The sequence below is a fragment of the Anopheles funestus genome, chromosome 2RL (assembly GCF_943734845.2).
Source record: "Anopheles funestus chromosome 2RL, idAnoFuneDA-416_04, whole genome shotgun sequence".
Classification (NCBI taxonomy): domain Eukaryota; kingdom Metazoa; phylum Arthropoda; class Insecta; order Diptera; family Culicidae; genus Anopheles; species Anopheles funestus.
Window position 1 is genome coordinate 79,100,797 of NC_064598.1, and position 12,188 is coordinate 79,112,984.

Genomic DNA, 12,188 nt, shown 5'->3' on the forward strand with positions numbered 1-12,188 from the left:
GAAGAGGATGCAGATGGTAGTTTGGTGTCTGTATACGACTGCATAAATAAATGTTAATTATGTTGTATTGTGTGGTTGTGCTTGATTTTTTTGCGAAACGATGCACCTCTTAGTACAAAGAATGGATTTGAAAATGAATACTTTATAAATAGTTCAACTTACTTCTGATTATGTTGTACAGTAAGCGCAATAATGTCTTCAAATTTTACTTCTAAGACGGTATTAAACTCATTAAACGCAGCACTTAAAAAGTATTCTTGTATATTGTAAAGTATGGAAAATTTAATCTGAAGATTTTTTCTACACCAAATTTATTTTCTTTCTTTTACAAATCTGGTAGGAGAACAAATATCAATATATGTAGGAATATTAGGTGGATTAAATTCAGTGCTTTATTGATTGCAACCGCTTCGTTGCGCTGCTCCGATGCGACTCTCTGCGCACACTTCCTTAGCGCTTTTTTTTTGGGTTAAATCGCTATAATAATTATAGCGCATGCCCGCCTAACATTTTCTTCTTCTTACCTACATATAAACCAAATTTTATGACAAATTCTCTTAAATATTTTAACCTTTTCTCGATAGAAGTTGTACTTTTAGGACCCAGTTTGAACATTTAATTATTCACAGATATTTTACCAAAAAAAATTCAACTAAACTGCAATAACTAAATACTATAACACGAATTGATAGTACGGTCTATGACAACCCATGTGTTGCAAAATTATTCTTCAAAAACCACAAAGCAACTATTATAAAGCCATTCTTTAGGTCCCTGTTAGGTACAACGTTTTACAACATATTAAATAAACATTATTTGGCATAAAATGAAAATTTTTAACCAGCACCTTAAAAATATTGAAAGAATTGCACTCTTATAACCAATCAACAGCTTCGTCTAAGATTCATACTTAGTGTAGGTTTAGGTAATATAGTTAGTAGTTAGGAGTAATTGGTAATTTTTGTTTTTAACCATTCTATTCCTTTAATTGAATTTTAAACCTTAATGTAGTCGTTAAACTTACATCAACCAAAATAGCTACAAAAATACCAATGAGGAAAAAGTAAATTCTCGAACCCATTAATACATATCGAGACTACATGTATTGTACGAACAAATAGCAAAAATGAATTTAAGTAAACTGTACTGTCTGAATAAATTAAATCGCCACAATGGCTGAAATTTGGAACAGTTAAGAGCTCTTTGTTTAGAGAAAATAGATTGCGGTTAAAGCAATTAAAAAGTTTTACATTTTAAATTAGATGTGAATATCTTCACGATGGTCAATCTGATAAATATTTAAAATTGTATGACCCAAAAAAAGCAAACAAATTGTAAAGATATACCATATTATACTACCAGTAAACCAAAAACCCACATGAAAACGATTGTTAATGAAGCGTTTCTTCTGGGAAGTAATTCATCCACTATCAGTGGGATAGAAACTATGCTACTAATTCATACTAAAAGTATCCAGACAGAGCCAAACTTTTACAAAATAGTCCCTCCTGATGGCACAACACATGGTAGGGAAATTTTAACTTTGTTTTCCGATTGGATTTTCATTTTTTCACTCCCTTCCCTATTTGTTTCTCTTCACAATAATAAACTCACCCAAAAACATGAGGTGTCACCATCTCGACTGGTACAAAATGAAAACACCTTCAAACCGGAAAAACTGGTTTGTGGGAAATAAAGTGAACTGAACGAATTTAATCTCATCCGTGTGCGTTTTTTTCCCCGCTTCCTAAGCTTCCATGCCACTCCCTATCAGCTCTGCACCCACAAGAGGTATTCGAAAAGTATTAAAATATTTACAAACCCATACCGATTTGTTTACGCAAATCCAACAAGTGAAAGTTTTCCATACCAACACCATATACCATGTGTGTGTGTGCGTACAAGTGATGGAAAATGTGTCTCCCAGAACCGTTTGCGACTTTCGTGTTCGTGTTGGTACGGCTGAAGGACGACTTTTCCGGTTGCGCAAGCGGAACAAAATGCAAAATGTTTCCGGCCAACTTTTTTGCTGTTTTTTTTTTGTTGTTTTGTTTTTGATTTGAGCTACTACACCATCCCCGGCCAACATACGACACCTTCTCCTGTTTTTCAAAAAAAAAAAAACGCCACCAACTGGCACACGTAACGTGTTGTCGGTAAGGGTGAAAAACAAAATGAGACAAGACGCGTAACTTTTTCTCCACTTCAACAATGTATGGCAGTAGGTAATGGCAGGATGAAAAACTCTTATTGCCCACCGGTAGGGTACCGCGTCCAGGATGGGATCGTGGTGGATGCACAAAAAGTTGTACACAATCTGTGACAACGAAGTTGCAAATGATTACACTTTGTGATAAACTGGAAAAGCTCATGCTTCGCTCCGTGTCTGGTGGAAAATATTGTTTGGTCTTTCGCACCTCTTCCCTTAACAGCGGTGAAGAGGCTTTGCTAAACTGGTTGTGCTACACATGTGCAATATTCGTGGGATTGTCTATTAGCGAAACAGGGAAGAAAATACTTGAAACACATCACTGTCAGCTAGTGATAGTTCGCTCGCAATAAACAAAACTCCTTTCCGACAGCCTTCCAGCGATCCGTATCGCATGCACCCACTAAACAACAAAACCTTCGACCATCGAAGGAGAAGGAAAGCACTTTCATTAAAAAGAATGTTCACTTTGCCGGTACCATCTTCGGACCGTTCTTAATCATCCAACTTTATCCTGGTTTCGGTCGACAACAAGCATACAACTTCAAAGCAACTCGCTAACACACAGATGCATCCTCCGGTCCGATGGCACTGTCGCACAGTGACACACGCACACAGAATGCACACAACACCCGCACCGAACAGGGATGTGATTTATGAAAACAAGTTTATTCTTAATTAGTTTCTTCAGATTTTCCACTTGCTGGAAAGAGATCTTGCGCTCGGTGAAGCATAATGCATCATCTTAACCTACGCCGGTTAATGGATAGTTGTGTCCTTGCGTTTTAGTTCGTGTGCGCTATGTGTGAAGTTTTCTTTCTCCTTAATTTAGTAATTTTATTCTACACGAAGAAAGCAATCTCTTAATAAATTCGTTATTATAGTTGTTTAGAAGAAATAATGGTGAAAATTGCATTGAGTTTGCTACAAACATTTTCATTACAAACACAATTTTTGCCTGTGAAAGCCTTAAAGCATCCAAAACGCTTTTCGTTGCTGCGCATGTCTTTTGTGAATCTCTGGGTGAAATTTCTGGGCAGTCCATGGAGGAAAGTGGTCAATGAGGAAAGTACACGTGACGCTTGTTGCTTCTTAGTTGGGTAAAGGAAAAGTCCCACAAAAACAATCATGTTTGACTTAGCTTAAATTAAAGGCAGACAAATAGTTTTCGAATTTTTATATATAAAGTGTATGATTTTAGATAACTGACATACTAATCTAGAGAACTAATTTCCTTTGCTTCTAAAATTTGCTAATAAAATATCTTTGCATGAAAAATATAAATGGCAATGGTTGTTTTGAACATGTATAGAGCAAATAATGTTTTTTTCCTTATCACTACAAGGTCCACCAAAAGAATGCCTACAGTATAAGAAGTATAAAGAGCCGATTAAATTGATTTTATTAAATGAAATTCGAACCGATCATATTTACGCAGGCTCTTCATTTTTAGATAATCTTTGGATGTAGTGAAATATTTCAAAATTAATTAATTTTTCATACATAAACTGTATGTACTTGTTGAGATCAAAGTTTGACAAAGCGGTAAGAAGTATAACCCCCTTTTCTAAAGTGAATAAATTAAACAAGCAGCTTCCAGTATTATGGAAAGTTCTTTTACGGGACATTTTCCTGTAATAAAAAACAATCCAGTTTATATGCATTCCTTTCGTTAATTGAACATTTTAAAAATTACAATCTAACACAATTGTCTATAGTTTGCAATGATAAACAACGATAATAAATAAAATATTGTAAGTTCGTGACTCTCTCTCTCTCTCTCTCTCTCTCTCTCTCTCTTCTTGGCTCTAACGACCTTACAGGTCACGGCGGCCATTTCTGGCTTACTAGACCTATTTTTACCACGTAGCCGGATAGTCAGTCCATGCTACGGGGGGATGCTACGGTCCGGATGGGAGTTGAACCCGGTCCGGCCGTGTGGACCGTGTCCTGCCCGTGACTAGTTTTTCTATGAAGAAAAATTGAGTTAGAACTTTTTATAGAATAACTGGATCACAGAAAAACCTCTATTAAATTTAAATTATTGGATTGAACGATTAGCCAGTGATAACGACCCAATGCGATCCCCTCGTCTCGTATGACCAATCCCTTTAAAAATATTTACAAATACAATCTACAAAATTAATAATTGTTAAGTAATACAACCAGTCCGTTCATCATGATTTTATTTTTCAGAATAAATTAATTTGTTAAGTATACACACAGATTACATTGCTTCATTGCAAAACACTTTAAATCTTTTTATGCTATGTTCTGGGGCTTCCCGCTGGTGTAAGGGATAAAAGGCACCAGTGCGACAAAACAAGAAGTTCTATCAAATTCCATCTGAGCAGCCTCCCCGTAACAAGGACTGACTATGGCCGGCATGACCTCTTAGGTCGTTAAGCCAAGCAGTCTTTTTGATTCATCGTCGTGATTTATTTGGGATTTTTTATTTTTACAATTATATTTTCATAAATATTATTATGCTGCAAGCGTTAGCAACTTATTTAGAATCCTCTCTCTTTCGTTGTATTTTCTTCAAAAATCACATCCATAAACCTTTCAACAAAACGTCTTTATTTAATCAATAATCATTTAACGCGTCATAAAATGTTACGGTTTTAATCACACCTTATCATTTTATGCTACTCCCCGCGTTTTATCTTTAGTGACAGTTACGAGAAAGAATGTTACATTCCGTGTGTTTGTTAATAGCTTATTGGTTCTCCTTGGAAAGCGGGTTTCACCAATCTGCCCTATTATTTTATGTATTCGAATAAGTTTACCATGGGGAGGAAGAAAAAAAGGGAAACAGTGTTCCAAATCAAGCGAGTGATTGCTGTGGATGGCCAGCGGTTTAAATCTTTTCCACCAATTCAATTCACACCGTAATAAACGTTTATCTATTTGGCCATTTTCGATACCTTCCCTTCATCGTGGGGTTAATAGCCGCTCTACCTGATACGGGAAGATCGGTCCGGTCGGTCGGTCATTGGCCAAATGTCCCCGGCGTTCGGAGCAACACCAGAAGGTAGCCCAGCCCGATAAAGATATGTTTATGGCAGGAAATTGACTCACGTTTTTTAGTTCGCTCGAATATTCCTTTCTGTCGTTCTTCCATTCCATCTTACCGTTTGCGTTCGTATCAGTCCGGCACGACCAGTTCACGATCAAGATGGGTATGGTGAGGTGAAACTGAAGTCATTTTCACCCCATGTGCACCATCATCTCGGATGATACGGAATAGCCCTATTAAATTTTATATGATTTCAAATAAAATAAAATAATCAATTAAATTGTCCCATTTTAAGTGGAATCATTCGGTTGGAAAATGCGAAAAGTGAATGGGTGGAAAATGAAGAGAAATCTTCTTTCCGGGTAGTTCTATTTTCTTATTTTTTTAATATTATTGATCGAACAGAAAACTTCCTGAAAGTCACTTGAAACGATTCATCCCAAAAATTGTGTATGTGTGATAGGAAAGTGCATTTGCAAAACAGTTAAGAGAATATTCAACCGAAAAACGTTTCCCCTCGCGTTAAATTTGTCTGCCTTTAATGGAATAACGTAGTGAAGGAAAAAGTTTTTCGCTACATTTTCGAAGCAGGAAATGTACCATTTGCTCCTGCAGTTCGAATTATTTTAAAAAAAGTAATTGAAATTAAATTTAACGGTCTTTTCCTGTTCCCGAACATTGCAGCATGCTAATGTCTTCGAGATGCACCACAATGCATTTTCGTAGTGCGATCTTCAAAATGCAGGTCATACCACACTGGTATTGGTGGTGGTGTTGGTAATTTACTCGTTAACTCACACTAACGAAGCAAGGACAGCAAAACCGCCACCAAATTACAGTGCCGAACGGCCGATTCCAAGAAATGGTGCATCGATGTGGCACAAATTCACCTCTTTGCATAACCTCCAGGCGCTTAACCTTCGAACAGTGGCACCGTTGGTGGGGAAAGAAACAGACACCGGAAATAATTGGATAATCATTTCTAATTAAAAAAACCGTCTCTGCCAGTTCGCTTCTCATCACCACCTTAGGTCTTTTCCACCGATTTGCTTCGGTCTGTTTTACACATTTACTTTCCTGCATCTTTATTCTTTCGTTGTTGGATATGAAAGCCTTGTGCGCGGAGTTCTCTTTTTATTTTTGAAAGACGAAAACTAGAAAAACCGGATTCCTTCAATGTTGCCCAAGCAATCTACGTCTTTGGTCACGAAGAGCAGATGTATACTATCTTCAATTCAAGTCCCTGTTTTTCATCTTCAGGTCGTCACACGGTCAATAGACGCGACCACAAGCAAACGAAGCACAATTGTGCACTTTTACGATTATGGTTGGCATATTTTCTACTCCTTCTCGAAACAGCTTCAATGTTTCGTAACTCACCCTATCCGCCCGATATTATAACGGCTGCAGTTGTTTTGTCCCATGAGTCGGAATTATTACGAACATAAATGCTATATTGCCAAACGCCATTGTACGGTTGAGTGGGTTGTGTCGGTAAATGTTCGGTACGTGTACCGTGTACCGTCCGGTGAGTCTAAATTGCTTCTCCATTTTTTCGCACCGTGAGCTCCCTCTCAAATGGTTCGATCGTGGAACGTTGTTGAATGCAAACCAGACAGAATGCAGTTGATGAAATGAAACGAGCACATTATTTGAACAATGAAGTTTCGTATCATTTTTGTATAAGCATTACGACACATTACTAACGCGTTATTAACATTCCTTGCAAAGAGACAGACAGGAAATTACATTTCGTTTCATTTCGCATTATAGCATTACTCCACATTATTAAAATAATATAAACACATAAATCATTATTGAAAAAAAAACTAAACTTGAAATTACTTACAAGTTATACAGAAGCAGCCAACACCAATCTTGGATATAGAACACAAATATAAATATTTTTACATTCAATTTTTCTACATTGAATACACTCAACAAACGAAATAATTTACTCCCCGATAAGTCCAAAGGCTCTATTTCCTATAATTCCTTTAAAAGGTGACTACTTATTAGTGAGATATTCATTAAGTGAGTTCCAGGATAATCACAACTTCTCATGTCTTCAGCAAGGACATCCTTATAATCTGACTCGCAGATACTGGCCTATCTGACTAGATTTTTATCGTAACTTGAAAATGATGCATTTTTAGGTCCGAGACCAAGAAGTAAGTGAAAAAAATATGCAACTAAGTTACTCGTTGTAATGTCCTCAGCGAGAAATTGGTCAGCAACTCTTTATCGACATTGGAGGCAGATTTTTACTCCTAAATTCCTATAAAATATTGGACAGCATCAATGGGTCTTACACAATCTTGAGAATGCCCTAGGGCTATTTAGACATCCAGAGTTCCAGAGTTTCGAATCCTTTTTATCTATCAGATATTCGAGATATTTGAGATTAATAAGAATCTTTAGGTTGAACTCTAACGAAAGAAGAGTTCCTTCTTCTCCTGTCTACAGGAGCTCCTCTCTAGAAGTTCCACAAAACCTTGTTGATTTAAAAAAGATATTGCTAATGATTTATTGTTTAAAAAATTTACATGCACGGACACTTTTTTTCATGGTTATCATTATTCTCTTCTTCACATGCAGGGTATCTACCATCGTTTGGGTGACATCTTCGCCCGTCTTAACCAATGGAGCGAAGCGGAACGGTTTCAACGGGCAGCACTCGAAGCTCAACCGGACCACATTGCTGCCCATTTATCGTATGGGACGATGCTGGCACGAAACGTAAGTTCTTTGCCCAATCTCATCTCCTTTGAACATGACAAACCCCACTTATCCTTAACTCCACACACAAACACATACTCTTATGTCTCGCTTTCCTCATCCTTACAGAGCAGCCGAACATCCGAGGCGGAACAGTGGTTCCGGAGGGCACTCCGGTTAGCACCGAACGATGCCAGCGTACACCATCATTACGGTAAGAGCCCAGAGCACCAACATCTCCCGATAAGACATACAAATTGTACCACCCCGCCGGTATCGATAAGCAGAACGCCAGCATTGGGGGACAGTCATGGACGTAAAGCAACAACAAAAAAGTAGTTATTGAAAAGTACAAGAATGGATAACGATCTGCTGCTGTCGGTGTGCGGATTCGTCTTGCGAAAGCGAAGGGGTTATGCAAGGCAGCGAGCATAAGAATGGTTCCCGTTTCGCAACAAACGAACAGCTTTGATCGTATCTTGACCCGCAAACTGGAGGGCAAACATGGCCCGGCATCTTTTAGGAACGATGGAGGCAAAGTCATCCACCGTACCCCAGTGGCTGGTTTTATATTCCCAGCTGGATATTCTTGGAAGTTGTTGTCAGGCATCTCTTACCCCAGTCTTCCTATTTTTAAGCTTTCTCAAAAGCGATGCACAAACGTCAATGCCATCATTAGTCACTGTCACACTGGGCAAAGGGGTAGAAAGGAACGCTACGGTACGCTTTTCTTTATTGTTAGACACATCTCCCCTCGTCTCCATCATCGTACCACCTAGTGTATCCCAACGATTGGGTGGTAAAGCTTTGTTCGGCAACTGCAAAACTTGACTTTGCCGGTGAATGTGAGTTTGCATTCTTGTTATGTTGCTTCCGTTTTTTTGTTACCCCTCGACTCGACTCCAATATCTTTTCCTGGGTGGGGAAGAAAGAAAAGAGAGAGAGAGAGTGACAGGGTAAGAATTCAAAAGAAAATCATAACAATCAGCGTAAAAGAAGCAGCTGCTCGACAGATGGAATTCGTTCGAGGATGCTCCTTGCGAACCATATGTAACAAGCCGGCCGGGAAGATCTTTTTTCCATATTATGCGGAGGTCACAGTATGGTGAGATTGGGGAACAAAATAATTGAATAGATTGCTTCGCATGAGATGAAACATCTGAATTTGAAATAAAATATCAAGTATCCAATTAAGGTCTGTACCGTGGTGAAGTCAGCAAGCTGCCAACGTTAGTGGTTTTGTAGTATGCAGCTGCTGAAATCTGTTGGAATTTCGACCATTTACTGAGAAACACAAAATACCTTGAAACTCAAACTCGGTTCGAGGGAATTAATTTTAATTCACCTTTTCCAATGTTTCCTAATTTTAGCTGAATTTCTATCCTCCCAACGACGTACGGAGGAAGCGTTCCAGTATCGGGTGAAAGCGGCCGAACTGGCACCGGAAGATTACGCACTGGTCATGGCGGCTGCATCAAGTCTCCGATTGCATGATCGCAAACTCGAAGCCGAACGATGGTACCGTCAGGTAAGGTGAACGAAACAACCCTAACTCAACAACTCCAACGCAAGGATGGATGAATAATTACCATTTTTGTTTTACTTTGCCGCTGTTTTCCCCTTTTCCGCTGTACCCTGGTCCATCGACTGTGGTAGGCTGTGAAATTACGACCACAGGAAGCACGGGCCCATACCAATCTGGGAGCAATTCTACACCTGCTCGGACGCACACAGGAAGCGGCCAACAGCTATCGGGAAGCGCTTCGTTTGCAACCGGACGATCTGACCACGCTTTCGAATCTGGCCAAGCTGGGCGTACCGGCCATATCCTGAGACGGGACGGCGATCCGGATGGACCGTGTCCGGAAGCCCGGAAGTTGATTGCAACCCACGGGAATGCGGATTGGTGTGTGCGGTGCCGACACCGAACGACCGACGACCGGATGGAAATGAAATATGCTCGCCGGGAATTGAATCGAAACCGTTGTACAGAGACTGCCGTGTAGTGTATTGACAACACGCGAGGCAAAAAAGGGAAATGTGGAAAATTCAACTAGTAAAAAAAAACAACTTAATGTACATAAAACGTGGACAGGGAGCATAGATGGATGTGGTATTGTGTTGAAAGGATTTGTTAAGAAAGGGGAAATTCCTTGCAAAACGAGTAGGCTAGCTAGTGAACAAAATCGGGTAAGGGAAAACCTTAAACCGGGCACGGTCCGGTCTAGTGAAGAGAGGAAATTAGGAACAATTGTGTTGGCCAACTTTGTTGAAGGTATAAATATTTATATATTTAGAGAAAAAAAGGAACGCAAACAAAGCAGTAGGAAATGAAACGATTGTGTTATGCATGAAGATAGGAAACTCGGTTCGGTTAGACAACGATTTTTAATTAAAAAAAGGCACGGTGAAAGTTATGGTGAATGATATGGTTATTATGTGCAAGTTAGTTTTCCCTTCCGTATCTGCATCTTGTATCGAACATGGTCAAGCCTAGTAATCATATACTGTACATATAAAAACAAAAGTTTATAAACCAAAAAAGAAAACAACACAAAACTCAAACAAACAGGCAAAGACAAACCAAAAATCATAAAAAAGCATCGAGCTGTATATAACGATAATCAGACAAATGAAACCATCACAAAAACAAACACACTAAGCCAAGCAAAACAAAAAAGGGAGAGATGAATATTGAACCAAGTTATGAAAAACAAAAACACATGGAGATGAAGAGAAGAACAAAAAAAGGGGTAACCATACAAATATTTAACATAAAATCACATTTAGTACCAGAAAGTGAACCATGCAAACATCCTTTCATTAAGCCATCGTATCGTCCTGCAGGCAGCAAAAGCTATAATAAACATACGTGCTAAACAAATTGGAACGCAAACCAGCATCGCGCAGTGGTAAATGCAATGTAAAACTGTAATTACAGGGTTTTTTTTTATTTGTTTATTATGATCATTATTTGCACGTAAGTGTGCGGTAAGGTATATCAGTAGGCGAAATAAACATTTGCAATACCGATACCATTGATGCAGGCCAAATGTGAAGCCCCTTTCTATCGATCATTGTATGCGTTCAATCATCACAAAACGCACACACACACGCCCGGTGACCACAAGAGATGCTCATTACAATGCATCAATGCAATGTAGCGAGATCGAGGGAGTGGGATGCTGTATGTATTTACTGATAATGAAATCGAACTTTAAATACACACAACCGGTACAAAGTACAAACAGACATGGGCCGGTCGGCATTGCCAGGGAATGAACTTCCATTTAATGAGACCCCCGGGCAACCAGACAAGTCAGCGTGTGGCAATTAATTTGCCGATGGTGGAATGCAGCAAACCAAACCAACAAGAAAAAAATACATTAAAATCAATAAAATTGAAAAGGATAAGATGGACGCTACAATTTGCGTGGAAAGCATTCAAACACATCTCTCTCTCTCTTTTTCTTTATCCCCATGTCACTACAGGAAGCTCCCAGGAACAGAAAATCACAGATGAATACATTATACATGAGTAGACAGAAAACGGAAGTAAACCAAATCACAGACACACACTCACACGCATACAACTCTCATCAATGCAGGATAAACAGTTAAGAAAAGAACAATTTATAGTCGCAAAAAAAAACTCGAAAGCAGATGACCGAATGTGTGCGCCCAAGCTACTGTATGGCGGCGGCATACGACCACCACCTGGAGACATACATTTATGAATAAAAATGCAAATTTATTAATGAAAACATGCAACTTTAACGGGTTCTTGTTTTTCTTTGTGTTTCATGGAAAATACTGAAGATAAGGTAAGGTGAAATGTTTTATATTCTTTTTGTATTTTCGATCAACAAACTGTTAAAACCGCACGTGCTTTATGGCCTTGCTAGATGATCGTTCACCTTCTCGACTAACAGCGCGAATTTTTCTCGCTTTCCCTACGGTCTGAACTAATCGATGAGTTTTCCTTCCTCCGGCTCCCCTTTCACCCGCCCCACAAGGCATATAACACACGCTTAAACGCCCAATCCGAAACCGCACAGGTGTTGGTGCGTAACGCTAGTACGGAAGTACAAACCACCAGGCGTCTCCACCGCACACGTGTACGCTAATGATTCTTCCCATTTCGCACCGTTCTTTTACGGTGAAAGCGCAAAAAACCAACCTGCGGGCAATGAAATGTAACATCTGGTAGGTCTCGGCACTGGCTGAAACCAATCTCAGCGC

At 39.2% G+C, this 12,188-nt stretch overlaps 1 protein-coding gene across 5 annotated transcripts in view; it reads left to right on the top strand.

Moving 5' to 3' along the window:
• Nucleotides 1–11,717, top strand: part of LOC125761926 (protein O-mannosyl-transferase TMTC2) — a 209,151-nt gene extending 197,434 nt beyond the window's left edge. For all 5 annotated transcript variants that reach the window (XM_049423524.1, XM_049423525.1, XM_049423521.1 and 2 more), the window contains exons 9-12: nucleotides 7,827–7,967; nucleotides 8,076–8,160; nucleotides 9,317–9,474; nucleotides 9,603–11,717. In XM_049423524.1, coding sequence (XP_049279481.1) covers nucleotides 7,827–7,967; nucleotides 8,076–8,160; nucleotides 9,317–9,474; nucleotides 9,603–9,779 — 561 coding nt within the window. In that variant the 3' untranslated portion in view covers nucleotides 9,780–11,717. The remainder of the gene's footprint in view (nucleotides 1–7,826; nucleotides 7,968–8,075; nucleotides 8,161–9,316; nucleotides 9,475–9,602) is intronic.
• Nucleotides 11,718–12,188: the final 471 nt, after the last annotated feature.